This window comes from Paramisgurnus dabryanus, chromosome 21 (genome assembly GCF_030506205.2).
Source record: "Paramisgurnus dabryanus chromosome 21, PD_genome_1.1, whole genome shotgun sequence".
Taxonomy (NCBI): Eukaryota; Metazoa; Chordata; class Actinopteri; order Cypriniformes; family Cobitidae; genus Paramisgurnus; species Paramisgurnus dabryanus.
Genome location: NC_133357.1, coordinates 20,624,889 through 20,649,529, shown reverse-complemented (window position 1 = coordinate 20,649,529; position 24,641 = coordinate 20,624,889). Strand labels below are relative to the sequence as shown.

The 24,641-nt window shown below is 36.3% G+C and overlaps 1 protein-coding gene across 2 annotated transcripts; it reads right to left on the bottom strand.

Moving 5' to 3' along the window:
- Positions 1–3,340: 3,340 nt before the first annotated feature.
- Positions 3,341–24,641, bottom strand: acss2 (acyl-CoA synthetase short chain family member 2). 2 transcript variants are annotated; one of them, XM_065286195.2, is made up of 19 exons: positions 23,838–24,641; positions 23,413–23,608; positions 21,499–21,590; positions 21,278–21,381; positions 19,945–20,017; positions 18,037–18,112; positions 16,467–16,578; positions 15,686–15,733; positions 12,159–12,296; positions 11,902–12,072; positions 11,657–11,790; positions 10,889–11,021; positions 8,250–8,306; positions 7,870–7,950; positions 7,674–7,782; positions 7,507–7,575; positions 6,966–7,142; positions 5,393–5,467; positions 3,341–4,681 (listed from the first exon to the last, which is right to left on the bottom strand). In XM_065286195.2, the coding sequence occupies exons 1-19, from the start codon at positions 23,962–23,964 to the stop codon at positions 4,554–4,556; spliced, it is 2,100 nt and encodes a 699-aa protein (XP_065142267.1). In that variant the 5' UTR covers positions 23,965–24,641; the 3' UTR covers positions 3,341–4,553. The 2 variants fall into 2 exon arrangements, with proteins under 2 accessions (XP_065142267.1, XP_065142270.1); XM_065286198.2 differs by lacking the exon at positions 15,686–15,733.

Genomic DNA, 24,641 nt, shown 5'->3' with positions numbered 1-24,641 from the left:
TCCAATCCATGTATTCAATAAGTCAATCAATCATCTGTATATTGATCACCAGTAATGGTGTGTTTAAGTGATATTGGATACATCAATGGTGCATCAGTGCTTTCTGCATATGGACAAATACCTATGCTCACTGTGCCTTTTGTTGAGAAGAATGGATTATAAATCATGCATAATAAATGACACAGAGGGTGAAAATGATCTCTGTTTACATATTTAAAAGCAGCTGTTATGTGATGGTAAGTTGTGATGGTAGACTGTGATGTAAACAGTCTGCTGTGGTTGGGAAGGCAGATATCCAGCTGGTCTTATGTTCATATATGCAGCATATGCATCCCTTTTTCTCTCTACTATCTCTCTTTTTATCCTAACTGTCTCTTGCCCAATGTGTCAGCCTCATGTTCAGCTTTAGATCCCCTTAGACTCCAACAGAGAAACTGAAAGTGATGTGTAATGAGGTTTTTCTCCCATCTTTGAAACTGGGCTTTTAGGGGAATATTGCCCCTGTTGACTCCCTGTGATGATGGAATGAATGGGGAAGTCCTTTGGAGATTTCCTGGGGAATTATCTGGATACTGCAACTGTGGATAAATGAGATAAATGATATCCATAAATGTGGATAAATGAGATAAATTCGTTTTTTTAAAAATCATAGACATACAGTAATGAAGTCAAATCTTAATTTTTCTTTTTTGAAAAAATATGAAGTTTAAGAAAGATATTTTAAAGGGGACATTTCACAAGACTTTTTAAAGATGTAAAATAAGTCTTTGGGGACCCCAGAGTACATATGTGATGTTTAAGCTCAAAATACTATATAGATAATTTATTATAACAGCTTAAATAAATTGATTGCAACCACTAACCTTAAAAAAATTGAGTAAATTGAATGAACAATTTTTTTAATCATTTTTTTATGGTAAGTGGTTGCAATCAATTTATTTAAGCTACATTTAAACAAAAGTTTTATATTTTATTTTAATTTACTAATTTTTTTTGTTTAAATAGCTTAAAAAAAATTGATTGCAACCACTTACCTTAAAAAATTGATTAAATTCAATGAATCATTTTTTCAGTATATTAAATAGTATAAATGTTTTTCATTGGGCATGCGCGTTGTCACAGTTAGCTTCTGTAAGGAACTTAACTTCTGGTCTCTGTTTGTTTAATGGTCTGACTAGTGGCTAAAGTGAACTCTGGAACAAATATAGAATATATATAATTTTGGTTTCCTAATTACAAGGGGAGACGGCGATCATGGATCACCACTACAGTATGTGTGAAGACAGGTTTAGCAGCAGATCTGTAGTTAACAATGTGCATTATTATATAGTACCCATTTTACACAGTAATGTTAGCTCAGTGTAGTTTTTGATACGCTTTAGCTATAATTTGATAACCTACTCTAAAAAGACTCCACTGTTATTGATTCTTTGTATGCAAAGCCCATCTGGATCTTCCAAATACATAAATGTTATATAGCTTTTCCCCAGTTTCTCAATCCATCTCTATTATTCATCCATTGTGTCTCTCGCATCCCTCATAACTCCTTTTGTTTCTTACTCTCCATCTTTTTGAGCCCTCTATTCTCCCACCTGTCCCATGCGTGTCTGTTTCCTGGAGTGTGACAAGTGTGTGTGTAATGAAGGCCTATTAGGAGAAACAAAGGCAGCAGCTTCGTAGTGCATATGTTCAGTGGTCAAATGCTGGTGACAGCTGGGCCAACATTGACAGACATACTAGAGACCTCCCCTTGTGCCCTGCAGTCAGCCAGATAAAATGAAGCAGACAGCTTCAACAGGGGGATCAACCTGATGATAGAAACAGACTTTAGCATCATGAAATTTCTAATGCAAAATCTGGTAAATATGAAAAAAGCAGTTATTTTACAAATGTATTTATTTTATTTTTCTAACAGCAGCAACAACAGAGAAATAGCCCCGAGTCAATCCGTACAGTACAGACAGTTTGCACCTGCCTCTCGCTGTATTGCATCTCAAACCACACAAGAGATCTCAAGCCCTTCAGTCATCCAGACACAAAAGAGCCCGACGCCGCTGAGATATCCGCTGTACATCCAGGAAAATACTGAGTTATTATCTGACAATGGGCTTGTTGACTCCCAGTAGTATGGTACAACAAACATCAATGTGGCCTGAGACATGAGAGCACATACAGGGGATGGAGAAGAGATAAATGATGGGGAAAATGAAGAAATCAGAAAAAAAGGAGAAACCTATATCTGTAAAAATCCATCTAAGATGAGCATAAGCTGGTTAGCTGGTCTTCCAGTTTGGTTTTAGCTGGTTTTGCTGTTGTTTTGATCACTTTTTAAGATGGAGTTTAGGCTGAAAGACCAGCTTTGCCAGGCTGGGAGGACCAGCTTAAACCAGCTACCAACTTTTGCTGGTCTTAGCTGGATTTTCAGGGTGTGAAAAGAGCATAAATGTATTTGAAATAAGACCAAAACTTCAGATAGATAATTGTGAGGATCATGAAGAGAACTGGGTCAGTTTACAAGCAGCTGAGGCGGGTAATTAAATAAACTTAAATGCATTAACGAAAAAATTAACTCAACTGCTTTTCAGTTTCTGTTATGGCTACATTTATATATAATGCAGACACAAGTGACTTCCACGGACAGTGTAAGAACATGTACATTTCATACATTAAAAATAAGTCGCATTTTTTTATTTGTCCAATTTTAAATCATGATAACCACCTTCAATGTCATCTGAAATCAGCTTATTTCTCAGGACTTTTTCAAAAATAAACCTGTGCACACTAATACACAAACAAATAGACTTCGAGTAACCGACTGGCCCTCTGCTCCACACAATCCCCAGACTGTGAGCAATGTGCCATGAATTATTCAATCAGATTCACACTGCTTGAGTAACAGATGGCCAATGGGATTTTATCCCAGAAAAAGAGCATCAAACATGAACTTACGGGTTAATTCACTTAACATGCATGTAGTTCATGCAGAAAGGGGTTCTGTGTGATGGAAAACAATATTAACCCTTGATTTAGACCCTTTGTAAAGCCACAGTTTCTTTGTCATGTGGAAAGATATGAGTGACTGCCATCTTGTGGGGACTTGAAAACCAACAGCAGGGAAACGACAGCAGCAGATTTTCTTTGTGAAGGAGTAGATGTGCAGAATATATATATATATATATATATATATATATATATATATATATATATATAAATATAAAAATATATATAAATAAATAAATAAATATATATATATATAAATAAATAAATATATATATATATATATATATATATATAAAAAGCAGTGTACTAAGACCAAAAGCACAGAAATACAAAAATAACCTTTTTTCATTTTAGCACTTTTATTCACCCAGTTTAGTATGAGACATTTTTTTTCAAATAAAATGATTACAATTAAAAAGAAACACATACATTAAACTGAATTTAAAGGTACAGTTGCTCACCCAGAAAGTATGAGTGTTTTAAGAGGACTGATAAACGCAGCTAATATTCATCCACTTCTGGATCAATAAAAAGCTCACAAAACAGTTAATGCCTAGAGCTGAATGAACAGCACCAGCTGAACCCTGAAAAAACGGACAAATCCAGAGCAGGTGAAAGCTGGAATTTGATCACTCCTCACCTGAAAGACCTTTCATAAATGTCTGCACAATTAAATAACAGTATTTCTAAATGGCACATGGTCCTCCACACTTCCACTAATTTAAATAAAACTTGACGTTACAAACAGAATGGCTATTGTTGTCCTGTTAGATCTCGTTGACTCTTGCATGAGTTTTAAGATGCACATACACAGTGTTTATCTATTGCAGGTTAATCAAAGCTCATTTAAAACCTCCATAAAGGAATTAACTAGCAGACAGATCACAAGCACACTCATCAGGAACAGCTGCAAACTGTTGGAGGGATATTTTTACATACTTCTGCTTTACACCACGTTATCCTGCTAAGCATTACTGTATGCTTTGACTTGTATAGAAAATGCTCTCTCTAAAAATCACAAGCTGGTTCACACATTAAGTTTTCTGTTATGTTGGCACATTGATAATTGATAGAACAATGTAGTCATATAATGTTATATGAATAACCCAAATAAAGGAGGTAATTGTAAATGAATACATAAGGAAGACAAAAAGGACACAACTGGTGTTTAGAAATGGAGACAGCAATTAAAATAGAAACCCAGGTTTGTGTTCAAATGAATTGGAGACGACACAATTGCACAATAGTGCTAAAGCAAAAAAAAAAAGAAATAACAAAAAATATTTATGGTAAATAACAAAAATAAAGTTTTAGGAAGGAAAAATGGTTTTTAATATACAATTGAATCCTTTATAAAAATCCTCTAGAGAGACCATAATCAATCCCAAATCTTTTTAAAAGTCGCCGAACTGCGGTAGGATTTATACATCTCTGAATAAGCCTTTAGCGTTCTGTCGGCCTGCTAGCTTTACACAATCTAGCTCTCCAGACTTTACCCCCCTTGCAGCTCATACAGGGCCTGACAGCAGGTTTGAGTTGAGCGACACTGGTGGTCACACGGCGGTACTGCAGCGGTTTTCAAACAGTTGATCAATGACGGAGCTATCCGCTAGTGTCGACACGTCACCTAAATCCCGCTCATTAGATGCTATCTTCCGCAGGATCCGCCGCATGATCTTACCTTTGGATAAAAAGATGTACACTTGTGAGTATTAACACATATTACTGACACAATTTTTAATATATAACTATTAACACATTTTAAGCATCAAGCATTTTAACTCTTTCCCCGCCATTGACGAGATATCTCGTCAATTAAGAGAAAACGCTTCCCCGCCAATGACGAGATTTTCCGTCTTTCCGCAATACCGCTATTATCCACCAGGTGGCGCCCTTCCGCAACTTTTTAAAACCGGAAGTATTGCCCTATGGCAAGCTGCTGCATGTCCGTGTCTGTTTTAAAGATCGCTCTGAATGGGATCTCTATGAAAAGTCCGTCACAAATATGGAATTATTTTTGCTTTTTGCTCAAAATATGGTGTTTTTGTAAAAACCTACCCATATTCAAAAGCTGATTGCAAAAGAACCACTAAAGGTAGGATGAAACGGTTTGTTTTGTTTGAAAGCAGAGGGTCTGTTCTTTCATTTGGTATATTGTATGTTTATTTATTTAAAGAAGAACATTTTCTGGAAGGCATTAAACTTTGGTGAAAATCATGAAAAACGCTGGCGCTGGCTGGCAACTTTTTTTTAAAACGCTGGCGGTGAAAGAGTTAATGTTAATGTTCCTGTAGCTAAATGAATAGCAAATGAAAAACAATGTACAGATTGAATGCACTGTACTGTAAGACACTCTTAATAAATGCCAAACGCATAAATGTAAATGTAATACCTGATCTAGTTTTCGGGAGACTGGGTGCATTCTGTATGTAGTCAGGTGTAGCTATTGCTCCAATCTTCTCTCTCACTGTTCAAAAAAGGAAGTAAAAATGTGAAATTATTAAAATTCATCAAATCTTCATTTAAATACATAAACAAAAATCTGGAGGTTTTTCTCCTAGGGGGTTTTCAGCCCGGGAAGTCAACATGCACTTTCTTAACTTAGCACCCTCTTGTATACAAGACATTATTAATATGCTAACTTGTAAAGTTTATTCATAGCCGCTGTATTTTGCTACTTATATTGTCTGTCGATTTTTCTGTTTCCCCTGCTTCTATCAATGTAAAGCTGCTTTGAAATAATTACCAATTGTGAAAAGCGCCATATGAATAAAATTCAATTGAATCTCGTCAATTAAGAGAAAATGCTTCCCTCCCAATGAGGAGTTTTATGACAATCTATATTTCCCCAATTATCCACTAGGTGGCACTCTTACCCAAATTATAAAACACTAAAGCATTCACTGATCCAAAAACAATAGAAACTCAATTTATTTTTGATCATCATCTGATCTCTAACAAAAGTCCTTCAAAAAAATGCAGTTATCTCAGCTGAATATGGTAAACAAATCCAAATGATAGCTTTGTGTGAGGCAAATGTATTTGAGTTTTTATTTAATTTTATTTGGTGTATTTTCAACTTTCATGTTAATTTTAAACTTTTTTTTAGCAAGTTTGTTAACAAGCTTTTGCAATTTTATTAGACGTTTTGCACCATGGCTGCATTACCACCTTAGGTGTGAATTATTTATAAATAATTTAACGGCCCGTCGTCAATTATACCTTACATAAAATCAATCATATTAAAAACTTAAATAATTAAATGAAAACTTATACTACTAATAAAAATAAATTAAACTTAAATAGCAATTTTAGATTAGAAAAAAACTAAAAATATATATAAAAAATAAAAGTGATTTTAAAAGAACAATAAAACTACTATACGACTAAAATAAAAACTAAAATATCTAAAACACACAAAGCTTTTATTCAGCTTCGGCAAACTTGTATATTTTTCTAAATATATTGGATGAATTTCTGTATACAGACTATCTGACATACAAATCTGACTTTCCATGTTTAAGTGCTATAATTTTGTCCCCATTGCTTTTATCAACCAAGAAAAATTGAAAAAGAACAACCTAGTAACTTAGTTTTGGTAAACCATTCTCTGCAAGCATGTGAAAAAAAATAGGTCACTGAAATTTGGCTCCCCTTGTGATGTCAGAAGAGGATAATACTGTCCCTTAATTTGCATTATCCAACCACAGCACTCCCATTTAGTGCAGAGATTAGCTTATTTGCATTTAAAACGGCACATTTTTGCTCACACCAATAAAATGGCCATTTTAACATGTTAATAAATTATCTATATGGTATTTTTAGCTTAAACTTCACATATGTAATCTGAGGACACCAAAGATTTATTTGACATCATAAAAAAGGTCTTGTAAAATGTCCCCTTTAAATGACACTGGAGTAAGTATGAAATGTCAATGACAAATGTATGAAATAAGTATACACACCAAGCTTTTTAAGCTCCGCCTCCAGTTTTTGGTTGTAGTTGATTCCATCGCTGAGTGTGACGAAGCAGTAGAGACTCTCACCCTTCACAGGGTGTGGTCTTCCCACAACAGCTGCTTCTGCCACAGATTCATGCTCCACCAGAGCCGACTCCACCTCTGCCGTGCTCAATAAGTGCCCTTAAAGAGACACATTCACTTGATATTATTCAAACGTTTGCGCTATGCTAGTTCAGTTACTGTACTTTGCACTTTGCAATGTTTTATCAACACGCCGTGACTGTACTGAACCTCTAGAGTCTAAGAAGAAAACAAGGAAGATCTTAATGGGTGTTACATGTGGCCTAAATTTCATCATCAACTTCTCTTCTGGTGTGCTAACACGTAAACTTAAGCTGAATTTAATCTGTATTATTTCCAAATCTTCTCTCTCATAGCCAAGAAAATTACTAAACAGAATTTTTTATTAATTTTGTTGTGTGGTTTTGAAGTTTCCAAATGACAACGGATGAGCAATAATAATTTCCTTTATGATGCCACTCACCGGATACATTCAGCATGTCATCTATTCTTCCTGTGATCCAGTAGTAGCCGTCCTTATCTCTACGGCACCCTGAACAAACACACGAGGCACAAACAATCATTTCCGTTAACATTTTAACAATTTCCACATACTGTATATAAAAACACAAAGCAGTCACGGTAACGTACCATCTCCGGTTACATAATATCCGGGGAATTTCTTAAAGTAGGTGGTCTCGAACCTCTGCTGGTTCCCGTATACAGTTCTCATCACCCCGGGCCAAGGCTGTTTAAAGACCTGTTGAAGACATAAACCATAATGGTTTCAAACTTAAACCTATGAATATATAATTTCTATAACAGGAATAAAAGAAGCTGTATTTACTAGATAACCCTCGCTTGGTCCTTCGAGTTCCTCGCCTGACTCATTCAGAATAGCAGGTACAACCCCGAAGAACGGAAACGTCTAATCAACAAAAACGACATTAAAGATACAAAAACAACCATAGAGAACATAGAGTTAAACTTCAAAACTGAGCATTAGAAACCTTTTGTTGCAACATATTTATATGTGGTACAACAACAAAAGCTCTTAGGGGGCGGTTTCCCGAACAGGGCTTATCCTAGTCCCAGACTAAAACGCATGTTTGTGCTGCCTTAACTTAAAGACCTAATATAACTAAGGCCTAGTCCTAGATCTTCAAAAGCCTGTCCAGGAAACCGCCTTTTAGACATGCAGTATAATATAAGCCCTGAATCACTTACAGCAGATCCTGGCTTCATAGGAGTGGCAGCCGGCAGAGGGGTCATCACATGTCCACCCTGTGAAAGATACAACCAACCATACAGTACTTGGTCTCAAAGCAACACAGATGTTCCTTCAGTCTATGTCATGGCTATTGACCTTCCTTGTAGCTCTCCAATGTGAACCCTCAAATTCAAGAACTAAATGTGGGGACACATTTCAAGTGAGAGCAATGTTACATCGTGTTACGTTTTAAGATACATTGTTACAGTTTCCTTTCGAGGGAACTCGCGCTGCGTCACTGCGGTGACACTTTGGGGACGCCTCCAGGGGTAAGTGTGTCTGAATGTGTATATCAAATTCAACCAATGGTGAGGCTTAACGACAAAGACAGGGTGACGAGGGAGCCAGGAAGTATATCGCTATCTGAAATATTGCCAAAGACGGCGTTACAGGGACGCAGGAAGTATGGCAAAGGAGACGCAGCGTCTTGTTCCCTTCTCAGGGAACAACAGTTATATATGTAACCCGAGACGTTTTCATTTGTCAAACACAAATATGCAAAAAAGCATTTCGGTATGAATCAACCATTCGCATACAGATGAAAAAAGCATTTAAAGCGAACAGTTTAGCACGTGTGCTTAAAAAGTCTAGAATTTTTTAATATTATCCTACACTACACAGGGAATAATATAGATTATTTTCTAGAAAACTTCTTGCATAAAATAGATTCAAGCACTTTCAATGACCTGTATCTATGTATGTATATTTTCAAAAACTTCCCAGGGCCTTGAATTCTTCCCCCAGATTCACAAACTTTCAAGGATCAATGGGAACCCTTTCACATGATTCTCATTTTTCATCAAAAACATTTATTGCACTCAAGAAAAAAAAAAGTGCTACACAGGACTTTCAGTTATTATAAAGTGTCTTAAGTCTCTTCCTTATTTTAGACCCCCTAAGATGAGTAACTTAAAATTTGTTGGCTGTTAAACAAACAATAGAATGTTGAAATTAATAAATAAATAAAATTTAAAATAAATTGCACTGGGCTTTCTGTACACTCAAACTGGCCAACCTTGAATCTTTAAAAAACGTAACCTTTTAAACACGAAACGATGAAACAGAGGACATGTCTTAATCCGAGAAAACGTCATCAAGACTTGCTTATTTCAGAATATTAACAATTATAAAGTTTTTTTTATTATTCTTAGTCAATCGTACACTTTTGTAATACGTTTATGATTTGCGAATGTAATGCTTAGTTAACTTAAATAAACCAGGCTTGGAGATGTATGCAGCCTGCATACGCGACCTCCAGAGTCTGCAGCCTTTGTTTTCGGAACCAATATTGTTTCATTGTCACTCTCTCCATCGGCACCAGGATTTTCTGTAAAGGCGCTAGTTTTTTCTACTTTTGTGTGAAAATTGTTTCGGTCTGCCGCCTTGTTACACCTCAAGTGAGCGACAGCAGAATGCTGCAAATGAGGAAGAGAGAGGAAAAAATGAGCAGGTCTGATTGGTAAATGAATAGGGTTTGATTTTACACTGTGTGAGTGTGAGCAAGTTTGACTGACATAGCATCTTGGATTGTTGTGATGTAAATACATGAACACCTGAATGCAGTGTGAATACAGGGAAATACATCATTTAGAAAGAAAAATCGCATTTATGTATGAATCGAGATTGTGATTCTTTTTTCGAATAATCGTGCAGCCCTAGTCCAAACACCTTGTAATGTAACCTAATATGGGCCCTTTAAGGAAAACCACACTGCAGTGTTGTAAATGTCTAAAGGTGCTGTTAAACAAGCTGAGGTGCTTTATGCATTTACACATTCATGTACATTAGGGTTGCTGCGGTGACAGAATTTTCCCACCGGTTAATCAGCGTGTGACAAACCCGGTTATACCGGTTTCACCAGTTAGGAGGGGCTTATAAATGCGCATTTTACTTTCACTTTTGAATTAGATGCAACTGTTTTAATGCAGCACGTTCGTACGCTGCGTTAAATCGCATATGAATTTGCGTGCAATGCGAGTGCAACAGCTGGTTTAATGAAGTGCTAGAGTCAATGTGCGCAGGTAATTCTCACAGAACCCGCCAGTCCCAAGCAGAGCAACTAGCTACTCCTCCATAAAGCGCTGCTTGAATGATGAGTTTATTATTATTCTTAATGAAAAACACAACAACAAAATGACCTTGCTTATATTAAACATCATATATGTATATTATAACAAAAACGAGTAAGCACGCGGCTTCTGCCATCGTCTTGTCAGTCAGCTCACCTTGCACACTCTGACAGAAATAAATAAAATCTGACACCTGAATTCAGGCAGCAGACACATTCAGTGATTGCTCTCTCTAACGAAATTAAACGATTAAATTACAAGAAAATATCAAAACGACGGTGAAAGACAGTGTCACGGTGGGGAAGTGATCTAACCGGTGAGAGGCTGAAGCACCGGTAATCACCGTTACACCGACTATCGCGGCAAGCCTAATGTACAATACAGTTGCATAATGTTATAAAATGAATGTTTAAAATATGAACATTTGACTAAAGTAGCATGAAACAAATATATATTTTAAAAGCAAAATGGAGTTCAATATTCCTGGATCAAGTTTCATATTAATAAAAGATATGTGCAGTTCGTACCGTTTCAGTCTGCCAGAAGGTGTCCACCACAGGGCATCTCTTCTCTCCCACCACATTGTAGTACCAATGCCAGGCTTCTGGGTTTATGGGCTCACCTACCGTACCCAATATTTTCAGAGAATCCCGTTTATACCTTAAATAACATAAAACTTAGGTTTATAAAGTTGCATTATACACAAATGCGTTTCTAAACTGTTGCCATTTTAATAAGCACGGAGTATAGTCTGTTTTTTACGTGTATGCAAACGTATGCGCAAGGTCAAACGCAAACCCTTGCAAAGTATAGTTTATTTAACTAGTACGTGTACACAGACGTTTGGTGTATGCACATTGTGACAAAATGCAATGCATCTCCTGGGTTAAATACTACATCCTCCTGTAGGCGCATATGCGACCTATGCATACAATGTAGGCAGGGTTTCAAAAATCTGGCGGTGTGTGTACAGTACAGTTTCAACTTTTCTGAAGACGAAAATTACATTTGTTGCATTGTACGTAGTCCCCTACTTTGGCCTTTAATAAGAAAACAATACAAAATCACAGAACGCTGTACTAGTAATAGTCACAATTATAAACAATAATCAATACAGAGATTTTCAATTTGCCATTTGTGATTTTGCATGTGACAATCCAGCTATCAAAGTCATTTTTCTGAGATTTACTGTGTTTTTAAAAAAAATCATCCTACATAATGAGCGATCTGTGAAAAATACACTCGAGTATCAAGTATTAAATCATAAACACACACACTTTAAACACCAGACTTACTTCTGTACAGGCTCACTGCCATATTTCATAAGGAGCCGGATGGCAGTGGGTGCCGTGTAAAACTTGGAGACTTGATATTTGTCAACAATTTCCCACATTCGGCTCACATCCGGGTATGTGGGCAGACCCTCAAACTAGGAAACAAGTTTTATAATCTTTAAATTTACAGTTGATTAAACATCATCTCAATCAATCCTTACTTAAATCTGACAAGTCCAAAAAGATAGATACTGTATTTCCCTCACCAGAACACTTGTAGCACCATTAGCCAATGGCCCATATGTAATATATGAGTGACCGGTGATCCAACCAATGTCTGCAGTGCACCAGTACACATCATCAGGGTGGTAATCAAAAACAAATTTAAAGGTGGCGGCTGTGTAGAGCATGTAGCCACTGACTGTGTGCAATACACCCTGATGGGTGAAAGCAAAAAGTAGACAACTGATTAAAAAAAGTAAAGAGCGCACATTAATATAACACAAATGTGCTGAGGATCTACCTTAGGTTTTCCAGTAGAGCCACTTGTGTAGAGGATAAAAAGTGGATCTTCTGAATCACACCAGACAGGCTCACACTCATCTGAAGCTTCATACATCAGAGAATGCCAACACATATCCACCTCAGGATTCCACGGCACCTGAACCAATCATAGCACAGAGAGCACGCTTAATTAACTCCGCCCCTCTTAACGCATGTTTGCTCTTGCTGGTCAAACACTTCATCAAAATCTGAGAAAAATACAAGTTTTAGGGAAAGTGACATCATCAAGTCAGTCCGAAAAGCCATTAACAGGACAAGCGATGACTTTGCGAGAAGTTACGACTTTTGGTCTGAAAAATTGCCTATTTCTTTTGATTTAATTTTTAACAAAAAAGGTACACTTTTTTAAGTTCAAGAAGTGCATTAAAAAGAAGCACAAAATGTCAGTGCATTTCATTCTTGTGTGGATACCAAGAATAACGGTAAACAGCTGGAATTAAATTATAATGAAGAATTTACGCATACACATTAGCATAAAATAACCTTTAATTTTTTGTCTTCAAAGCACTTTTTGATCAACATACTATTAGTTTGCAAGCATTAATTTTTTTCTTTTTACCAATTAACTGACAAGATTTATTTTTCAATATTTTCCATAACTTTGGCAGACTGACTTGACTTCTCATTCCATTCAAACCAAAGTGGCTGCAATACAGAACCAGATCTGCTTTGATGTAAACATGTTTCAAAACTGAAAAGTGAAATAATTTTAGTTAACAACACATATAGTAACACAAACACTAGACGTATACAAAACATCAGAGAGGTCTGAAGATCTACTTTCACATGCAGTTTAGGGATTGAAGGAAAACTACATGAGCAGCACTTCAGTCTAATTCAAGAGAGCGTCAAATCCATCAGAAAGCGTGAGAGATTTCAGCACATTCATCTTCTAATACAAGCAAGGCTTAAAGGAATATTCCACTTTCGTAAAAAATCAAGATATTTACTCACCACCATGTCACTGAGAAGAGAGTTATTTGAGGAAAACATTCCAGGATTGTTCTTCTTATGGTGGACTTTATTGAACCTCAACAGTTTACAGTTTCAACGCAGCTTCAAAGGTTTCTAAACAATCCAAACCGAGGCATATGGGTCTTATCTAGCCAAAAGCTCTCCAAAAAAAAAGGACTTTTAATCCACAACTTCTCATCTTGCACTAGCCATGTGATGTGCCAGCGCGACCTCACGCATTCACGTCAAAAGATTATGCGTTACATTATGTAAAACGCAGACTTGAGGTCCAACAAACTATATGGAGATAAATTCTGGAAAGTTTTTCCTCAAAAAACTTAATTTCTTCTCAACCGAACGAAGACTTAAGCATCTTGGATGACATGGAGGTGAGTAAATGATTTTATGATTTTTTTTTATAAATATTCCTTAAAAGGGATAGTTCCCTAAAAATGAAAATGTTGTCATCATTTACTCACCCTCATGTTATTCAAAACCTGTATGAGTTTCAACAGAATAAAGATATTTTGATAAATGATGGTAACACAATTGACGGTACCCATTGACTTCCACTATGCAATGATATTATGTAGTGCCCGAAAATAGTCCCCTGCTATTGAAAGATACTAAGGGGACTATTTTCGGCTGGTGCGTAATATCATTGTGCCTCCTGCAGCCATGTTACGGCAGCAAAGTCCTTGATTATTACGCCAGAATAAGAGTATAGTTCCTAGTGGCCTAGAAATTTAATTTTCGTCGGTCTCAGTACACAATGTAACTTTAGAAGAGTCAAGTTTTAAATAGGAAAAATATCAAAACTCGTTGGTTATTTTTTTAGCCGCGATGCTAATGGACTAATCAGATTCAATAAATTATGCTAAGAGATCAGCTAGACCATTGGTTCTCAAACTGGGGTCCGGGGCCCCCAGGGGGGCCGCGAGATGGTGTCAGGGGGGCCCCAGCTTTATGACATTTTATAAAATACATTCATTTATCATGAATTCTGTGTTATTAAACCTAAAAAAAAAAATAAGGCTACTAACCAACAGCACTTCTTTGTATAACTTAATACGTTTTGTTTAATTAAAATGTTAAACTTTAGAACGTTTTTTGTCAAAAATTGTATTTGGGGGGGCCGCGGAGGAATGCACTGTACACAAGGGGGGCCGCACGCAGAAAAAGTTTGAGAACCACTGAGCTAGACCAAGGGTCAAACAGAAGTTGCGCGTTGCTTTAGTCGCACGTTAATAAAAATAGTGGCGTTAAAAACGAATTTAAGTTAACACGTTATTAGCACATTAATTTTGACAGCCCTACTTTTTATATTCAACAGAATAAAGAAACTCATACAGGTTTAGAACAACATGAGGGTGATTTAATGAACAAATTTTCATTTTTAAGTGAACTATCCCTTTAATAAAGTCTAGTCACTAAAATAATAAGAGCTTAAGCTCACTACACTCTAAACAAAATGCTGGGTTGTTTTAATCCATGGTTGAGTAAAATATGGACAAACCTATTGGTTAAATTAACCTAGAAAATGTCAATTTCTGATTCAACAATGGGTTGAAACAACCCATCATATGTTGTTGTTTAAAATCGTGCACTATTATAAACATTTGCATATATCAGAATTGGCAGTCAGTACAAATGTATCACTTTATAAAACATTCATTAGTAAGTATTTAACAAATATTATATAATGCTGGACAGAAGGTTTTGCATTGACAAGTTAATGTATATGAAAACATAATGTTATTACTGTTTTAACTTTTCTGAATGTACAACACAATGAAAACATTATATATACAGTGCCCTCCATAAGTATTGGAACAATAAAGGCAAAGCTACTTTGTTTGCTGTGAAGTCAAGAAATATCTGAAAACATTATATATACAGTGCCCTCCATAAGTATTGGAACAATAAAGGCAAAGCTACTTTGTTTGCTGTGAAGTCAAGAAATATCTGAACATTAAAAGGTAAGTACGAGACAAAAGTGCAATGGTCACATTTAATTTTTCACCTGTTACAATTGACCACATCAATGAAGCAACACGTTTAGATTTTGATTCTCATCCAATGTGATCTTATTGAGACCATTGGCTTACAAGTGTTAAGTGATGAGCTGTCGCTTTGAATAAAAGCATCTGCAAAATGCATATTACTGTTAATGCATGTACCATTCATTTTACAAATGGAGGGGAAAAAATCATTATCATTGCCTGTCTTGAAGCAACAGCACACGACAATTGCAATGCGATGCATACACCTCAAACTCTTCATAACCCAGAACACGCCTCTGATGTCAATCACAAATTTTGAAAGTGAAACTGATGCCAAGACTGATTTAAAGAGCAAAATTGCATTTGCAAAAGCAAACACACACACGCATACACACACACCCTGTACGTGAGAATGAGAAGACAGTGACAAAGTCCATTGCCGAGAGCGAAAGAGCCGACAAACCAGTGTTAATATGACAAGAACGGTTTAAGTTACAAGTTATGTACGCACAAAGGAGCAATGAAATACCTGTGGGGGAGGATGGACCCGTCTTACTCTTTCATTGTGTTTCTCCTGCTAAAGAGGGTTAATGGAGAGATTACTCACACCAAAAGAGAGGAAAAGACACACATACAGTAGACACGGACCCACATTGAGGGAAAAAATGCAGTTTAACACTTATCAAAGATTTAATACAGGTCACCATATAGTCAATGATATACCCATCTAAATGTTTCAAAGGTCTTAAGTGCAACAACTCTGAGAGCTCCTGCAAGACCTTTATGGTTTTACAACAGTAAAACAAAACTCGGATGATGTTAAGGACAGGAGTTATGAATAGGAGTTCACTCAAAAAATGTCTATCATTTTATTACCCTTGTGACATTATAATCTATTTGCTGTTATCTATACATTTCTTCAGTAATAATCGTCACTCCACTGCAGTCTTTAAATCATAAATATGGCGTTTGACCGATGTCGCTTTTTGTCCTTTTTAGACCTTTACACGTGTTCACTATGAACTTACGTTGTATACAATTCTCAGCAATATGGGTATGGATTGACATGAGGGAATATAATGATAGACGTTTTATTTTTGGGTGAACTATTTTTGAACATTAAAGGAACCAAACCAAAAATGAATTAAAAAGATGTACATAATGACATAAGGCTTTCAATCTCAGGAAGTACAATTCATATGATTGATTTATGATCAGTAATAAATCCTTTTATATATTATAGTTTCTTCTTGCAAGGTTTCCTGTTTAATATCCTCACATATACCTGATGAAAAGACAATAAGTTTTACCTGCAGGTCAGGGCAGGCACGCTTTGCCGGTGGAGACAGCGAGCCAGGGGTCGTGCCTTCATCTTCCTTTGTGAGATGTTTAAGCATTATACATTTCTCCACTGAGAAGGATCTGATGGTAAGAAATTGAGATTTAAGTATAGACCAATTTCGTGTTTGCAAACAGAGATGACGCTTTTTGTGGGCGGAGCCAAACTGGTTGCATAAAGTGACTGCTCTGCAGTAGGGTTGTGAAGTGTTTTAGCATTAAACCGTGATTTTTATGGATCCGGTGTTCTGTCGAAGTCTGATTCCCCTATGTTTCCCTTTAGTGCAAAGTTTCTTATAGCGTTTTAATCACGTTACGTTTATTTTTTAGATAGATAAAAAGTTTAAATGGCTTGGCTACTGATATGCATGTATGTAATGTATATGTATTGTTCTTTTTTGCTAAATCAATTATTTTTTACAGCCCGAATCGCTAAAGTACCGTACATATAAAAGCAATACTATCATGTATTATATATAATAGCGTTTATTAAATATTTCATAATTTTCCTGTTTTCTATTATTTCTTCCTTATCTTACGTGTATGTTCTAAAACTATTATAAAAGTATTATGTTTAAACATACATTAAAAAGGCCTGTTTATATATTAATAACACTTTACATCATGTGTGTGTGTGGGCTATATTTATATATTTATTAAGTATGTAAACATAATAATTTTAGAACAAACAGGAAGAAGACATAAGCTAAGATATAAGGAAATAAAAAGAAATAATAGAAAACGAAAGAATTATGAAATATTAAAAAAAATTGTGACATTATTGCTTTTTCAGTATAAAAAAACATTTATTCTGAATAAATAATAATTGTAACGTGATAAAAACGCTATAAGAAACACATGGAGGGAACAGACTTCGACAGAACACCGGACATCTTCTCTACTTATTTTCTATTCTAATTATTACAAGATTTCCAGATGATTTCCTCGCTCCATTCTGTCCGTTTAAGGGCTTAATGTAATCATAAACACCTACGTTTATCTTCAAATGATGTGTTCGACGATGGTATTCTATAAAAATGAAAGCCATCTTTTTTGGCATTCTTATTCTGACACTTAACAGCACAACAGGACATTTTCTAGTGAGTTATCTTGCTCTTTTCACTCGTGTCCAATTCATTTCCACTGTTTTTCTGCAACCAATCACAACGCTTGCAGTCCATTTAGTACTGACGCGCTGTTAAAAATTTGGCAAGGTGCACGTCAGGCTATGGATAACCAACGGCGCAGCTATGGCATAGACCTAACACACGACTTTAACATGGGCTTAAAGTGTGGCTTAGTGTAATTATTGTGACTAACTACTGTGTTGCAAGTTGGGTGTCACAAGCAATATGGCAAAGCATCTGCAGTTGCTTCATCGGATTGTGCTGGCACATGCTACACGTGAGACCCCTTTCTCCCTCGCTTCGAAAAGAAGGCTTACACAGGAAAAAAACTGAGGAGTGTGATTGTAAAAATATTTGAATTTTTTTTTACAAACCGCACACTGATTATACATGACAGTGAAAGTGTTTTTCATACTTGTCCCTGCATTTCTGTAGAGCCTCATCAGCTATGAGTTTCAGATTGATCAGCTTATCACCGCGGTAAAAACCATCTGAAGAGAGGGGAGACAATCAAACATAACTGCATTCACAAAAAATATATATAATATTCCATGATAAATCAGAAAAGTAAAAAACATTACAGTCATTACAGTACAATCCTCAATACAAACCGGCTCTCACGTGTCTACTACAGGTACTGTAATAATATGAAGGCCCATCTGAGCCCATATTAAAGCCCATTAGGATATCTTTTATAATAACAAGTACACTGTAAATATCAGCTAAGACACTCTCTCCCAGTTTAAATCTAGACTAAAGACACATCTCGTCTGCCTAACATATATATATATATATATATATATATATATATATATATATATATAACAGCATCATGTAACTTTAAATTATGTTTATGACTTATTAATAACTATCCTCTACCTAAAAAGCTATTATTATTAGCAGCTGTTATGTTTATCCCTAGGTCACTAGCGATTACGCCAGCTCCAGTCTGGAGCCAACACATATAGAAGGATATCACCGGCCCTTGCAAGGTCTTCAGACGACACCAGTGCTGGACTACAAAATCATCTATAATTTTTAACTGTTGTGTTTTGGGTTTAATCTACATTGTGTTCTTTTGTAAAGCTGCTTTGCAACTGTGTAACTTTGCTTTATCTTCATGAAGAAGCCAAACTTTAGCATGGAGTTCACCCTCTACTTAAAACCACAGCACACTGGCCAAATAGCTTTTAATAGTTATATGATTGACAGCATTTCTAATCCAGAGACTTGTTAAAGATTGTGAAAGTTTTTTTCTGCGATGAAAGTTTAACTCATTGATTTCCGGATTAGCTGCTTTAAAACACAGAGAGTAGGGCTGGGCGATATGACCCAAAAAATTATCGAGAAAATGTTTTCCATATCAGTCGATATCGATAATTATCATGATAAATAACAAATCTTTACTCCTGTCAAATTTAAAGGCAGATTTTTGCTCCTGAATGAAAATTGTAAAAACCAGACAGTTAATAATGGTTTTAAACTACTTTTTATTCAGAACATGACAAATACAAAAACTAAAATCTTGTTTTAATGCATCTGTATTAAATGTAAATCTATTTGTTATGAAATCAACACATTTCTGACACAAAAGCAGCAGACTACTGTCACTTTAAGACCCAAGACAGACTGCTTTAAGTTTCAATATACTGAGTAACAGCTGTTTATGTTCACTTAAACAAGAAAGAAAACTTAGTTCAGTGATCACGCGTGTGTTATACATATACGAGCTATACACGCTGATAAATGGATGTCAAGAGTGTCACGTTGCTGTGGGAGCGCACATACCCAAACACTATATTCACTGCAGTGGTGGATCTGCTGCTTTTCCTCAGTTTCCTGAATTTGTGAATGTCCTGTAAATATACTTTTAAAGCTGTGCAGACGTGTGCGTGCGCAAGGCGGACGCTGAATGAAAGTACAGTATACTGCACGCACCTGTGTCTGCTGTGTTTGACGAACCCTGTTTGCGCGTCCAACATTACACACAAGAAAATGTTTCCGCGCATTTGGATTCCGTGATTCCGTCCGCGTTATCCGCATCGCGAAAATCATAGGTCTCTACTTATAAATGAATAACTTGCCTCATCTTCCACTCCTTCAAGTCTGACTGTCACTGTGATTGTAAACCAAGAGCGCGTGCCGCATCCGGAAGTGCTCGCGCAACATTACGCACAGTGCTTAAACATTATCGATCACTTATCGAACTGTCCTTATAGTTTTATCGAAAAAGTTTATATCGGTAAAATTATCGTTATCGAATTATCGCCCAGCCCTAACAGAGAGTAAATGTCGTCAGATTTTTCGATCACACTTTTCGCACCTGCCGTGATCAGAAGACAGCAGCGAGAGTCTATGATCCTTTCACACAGCGACTCTGCGGAGAAACCTGCAAACTGTAATGTTAAAAACACACAATAAACATGACATGATAATGACATATTGTAACTTTTTTCTTTTCCTCACGAACCAATCAACATCACACCCAAACAAACAAGGATAGGGCTTGGTTTAAGTGTTTTTATGGGGCTGAATTCTGATGCCTAGAGTAAAGATAATGCATTATTAGTTGGTGAACAAACAGTTTATTTTGTTTAATAAATAGCACTGTACAACACAACAAAAAAAACTGTTTTCCGGTTTATATTGCTTTTGTTTTAAAGGAGCAGTGTAGGGTTTTTAAGCGGCATCTAGTGGTCAGACAACAGCTCATTCCAGAGCTCAGCCCTCAATTTCGAAACGCATACGGTAGCCGCCACAGGACAAACATGTAATCGTCTGAGATAGGGATCGACCGATATGGATTTTTCAGTGCAGATGCCGATACGATTTTGTTTCATCAGCCTTAGCCGATGACCGATACAGGCTGCCGATTTTCTTGAGCCGATACTGCTTTTGGTCACTTAATTTACATCATAAAAATGACACAATGATGATGACAAATGTTACAAGTCTCAATTTAAAAAAGTTACATTTATTGAACTTTAAAAAAAACTATATTTAACTACTAGTAAAAACAGGTGAGGGTGCTATAACTCATCATGTTAGAAGAGAAGACTAAATACACGCTTGTCTTCTTTATCTTTCGCTGTGTTTTCATGCTACAACAGCTTTGTTGCTGCATCACATTCACTTGCCGATGCTAGCAGATGAAAATGAACAGAAATGCGCACTTTGGTGGAAATCTGTAGATGGACGTTACGTCAAGGAATGAGGACATGGAGACGAAGAGTGTTAAAATAAAGGTACCTCAAAACTATTTTTTTACGCGTGGCATTGATGCATCGGATTGTTAGAAATAAAATCGATTTACCCATCCATATCAATGTATTTTTACACCCCTAGTAGAACGACTGTATAAACATGACAGTGACTCCACATAATGAGATCCTTGGTGTATGTAGATAAAAACGGGTCATTCTAATCTAAGGTAATAAAAACAATACGGTCTATATACACTACTGATAATATAGTAAGGTATATTGTATTGCATTTCTGTAAGAGATCCTTTTAAAAATCCCACATTGCACCTTTTATACCTGCTGTGTGTGATGGTCAAAAATACCCCTTAACCCAGTGAAATCACTATAACCTAGTCTCTTGTGGCTTATTGCTTTATTTAATAGATGTTGATTGGTCAATATAAATCAACTGACCACAATAGAGTGCACCGCTCCGATCCGAGCACAGGCCAACATGGCTACCACCAGCTCCACTACCATGGGCATATAAATAGATACGCGGTCACCTTTCTTTACACCTGCACAGAGAGAGAGAGAGAAAGAGAGACAAATTTCATCCTACTGCTAGTCACGGTTATATTATTAGGATACATAAACCAGTTGAACAGCTTTTTATCTTTGTCGTTGAGTTGTACCTTGTGACTTGAGGACGTTGGCGAACTTGCAGACTTGTTGAAGCAGTTCTCTGTAGCTCACTGTCTTTTGATCACCAGGTTCATTCCCTTCCCTGTCAAACACCAATGCATTATTACTGTCAGTTTAATTTTTAACACATTAATATTCTATCATGTTTCATAAAAATATGTAAATATTTCCCCAAAAGTCTAAGACAAATAGTTTGGATTTGATAATTTCTTCATAATTTCATGTTATCAGCATAACAACAGTAAATGTCAGGATGTCCTAGTATTTGGTATGCTTTAAAGAAAACTTGCACTTAAAGGATTAGTCCATTTTCTTAAAAAAAAATCCAGATAATTTACTCACCACCATGTCATCCAAAATGTTGATGTCTTTGTTTTTTCAGTCGAGAAGAATTTTTTTTGTTGAGGAAAACATTACAGGATTTTTCGCATTTTAATGGACTTTAATGGACCCCAACACTTATTAGTTTTAATGCAATTTAAAATTGCAGTTTCAAAGGACTCTAAACGATCTCAAACGAGGCATAAGGGTCTTGTCTAGCAAAACGATTGTTATTTTTGGCAAGAAAAATACAAAATTTGCACTTTTAAACCACCACCTCTCGTCTTCCCCGGTCCTGTGACACGACATCATCACGTCAAGAGGTCACGGACGTATCGAAACTACGCCCCAGTGTTTACAAGTGTGGAGACAGGACCGTTCCGACGTTATAGTATGTGAAATGATACTATTTAATATCTTTGTGTCAGTTTTTTGTTTAAAATCGTCCGCAAATGTGCGTTTCATATATGTAACACGTTACCTTTCCACAGCATTACGCAAATACGTGAACTGCGCTGGCTCGTCACACAGCTGGAGGAAGACGAGAAGTTGTGGTTTAAAAGTGCATATTTTTTATTTTTCTTCCCAAAAATGACAATGGTTTCGCTAGATAAGACCCTTATGCCTCGTTTGGGATTGTTTAGAGTCCTTTGAAGCTGCAATATTAAACTGCATTAAAACTGTTAAGTGTTGGGGTCCATTAAAGTCCATTAAAATGAGAAAAATCCTGGAATGTTTTCATAAAAAATTATAATTTCTTCTCGACTGAACAAAGAAAGACATCAACATTTTGGATGAATTTACTTATCCTTCAAGATAACAGATTTTAAATAATTTTTGTTTTCGTGTGGTCTCAATACTCTTTTGAAGAACAGGTTAAACTGTACAGGTTAAACTATAACTTTTTTGGCTTTTTGACAGAATTGGCTTTCTAGCAAACTTTAAATAGAGCACAGTAAGGCAAAGTTTAGCAGAAGTCTACAACGGCAACACAATTTCAAGAAAAATCCTCCAATGGCTCAAACTTGTGTAACATCTAACACAAAGTGATTCGATATTGCAAAACCGGCATTGTGAAAGCAGAGGACTAAACCAACTGACCCAAGAAGCATTTGCTGCATGTAGAGAGGCTATTTTTGTGAACCGAAATGCTAATAAACAAAGACTGCCAAAATATGAACTTGTGACCTATAGGCAGCATTCAGCACACAAATAAATTTGACCCATGAAGGTGCAACACTAAAGATGCACTTTACTTATGAGCTGGACCTGGTTCAAGCTTATACGATTGACGAAATTAGCTTGAGAGTCTAAATTTATCCCAATTATTCTGCTCCAAAGCACTTCTGCTTGTCAGCAGGTCTTTCCATTTCTCAATTGAATATAATAAACAGCTCTATATCAACCCACATAACCTGAAAGAGAACAACACCATGCGAGTATGTGGACAAGCATTCATGTCTTAACCAGAATACAGCAATGATGTGGCTTTGTGTTTAAAGAACAAACAAAAAAAAAGACGTTGGGATTGCTTGACTACCATATACTAAGACATCTAAACCACAATGTTTATTAATACCAACCAGTAAAAAGCCACTCTGTCCCCCAATTTCCTGTCATGGACGTTGCGGTCCAAAACATTGTAGCAAATGTTGGTTGAGGCACCTTCCATACACTTCACATAAATTTCCCCCTTGGTCACATCGAAGTTGTAATCCAGGAACTTCCCATTGTATTTCTTCTTCCAAAAGAAATCCTTGATAAAATCCGCCCAGAACTCTGGATACAACGAGACAAACACACAGATGCTCAATTTTCAATACACATTAAAATCCCTAACCATCTAGGATGCATCATTCACACTGTACATAGGTCAGAAACGGCACCTGTAGTTATTGATGCCCCAAACTGCTACCAATTTAGGGCTCTAGGATTTGAGACATATGCAGTAAAATCCTTTCTAAACATAATAAACCTTTCATCTATTACACAAAAACATGAAACTTACCCTCGGGAGACTCGACAGATTTGACGTAGAGCTCTTTATATTTTTCAAAGGTGGGGACGTGGGCTTCTTTCTTTAAGTCCCCTGATGCGTGCAACACATCCTCGCCTGGTGCTTTATCGGGAATCATTATAATATCTAATGATATTTCTTAATGGCTAATAGAAAGTAACGTTAACTTAGAAATGACAGACGACTGGCCTAACGTGTAAGTCACTTCCGCGTGGGAGTGTTTCACTCTCATACACGCGTGGTTTGTTTTTGCATCTGAAATCTTTAACAAAACTTACATTAAAATTAGCATTTAATTTTAAATACGTTTTAAATAAGAGCAAAAGGCTCAAATTTTGTATACCAGAAGGACGTAATGTCTGAGAACCGTTGATGAAACAATTCACTTAACGTTATATTATTATTATCATTACTAGCAGTAGTAGTAATCTTAATTCATTAAAACTGTTAATCAAGCTGTTGAAATCGCAATTACTGAACGGATATCCTAAAAAGGTTTTGAAAGTCTCAAGCTGAAAAATATATAAAGATGCACTTGAGAGCTGTCAGACAGCAGGTCTCTTCCAGCGTTCGTCTTCGTTAGCTTGAGTGAGGTCGATTAAAGGTTGAGATTTTTCCCAGCATTGGAGCGGAAATGCAAGATGAAAAAAATAACAGCATTGAATCAAAACAGCCGTGGACGCAGTGTAGGATTACTCATTATTCCACACGTGAATTAGAGATCCTATGTGTGTCTGCAGAAAAGCAGCCATACAACCGTAGAAACAAAACTAATGCGAAGAAAGGCGATTAGCA

Bases quoted from the DNA above. Each gene is read 5' to 3' on its own strand.
- acss2 (XM_065286195.2), bottom strand. From the start codon at position 23,964: ATGATTCCCGATAAAGCACCAGGCGAGGATGTGTTGCACGCATCAGGG. The intron at 21,591-23,412 runs GTTGGTATTAAT...GGTGTTTGACAG, and splicing joins GACAGAGTGGCTTTTTACTG to GGAAGGGAATGAACCTGGTG. The intron at 12,297-15,685 runs GTATTTCATTGC...TGATTGGTTCAG, and splicing joins GGGTCCATCCTCCCCCACAG to GTGCCGTGGAATCCTGAGGT.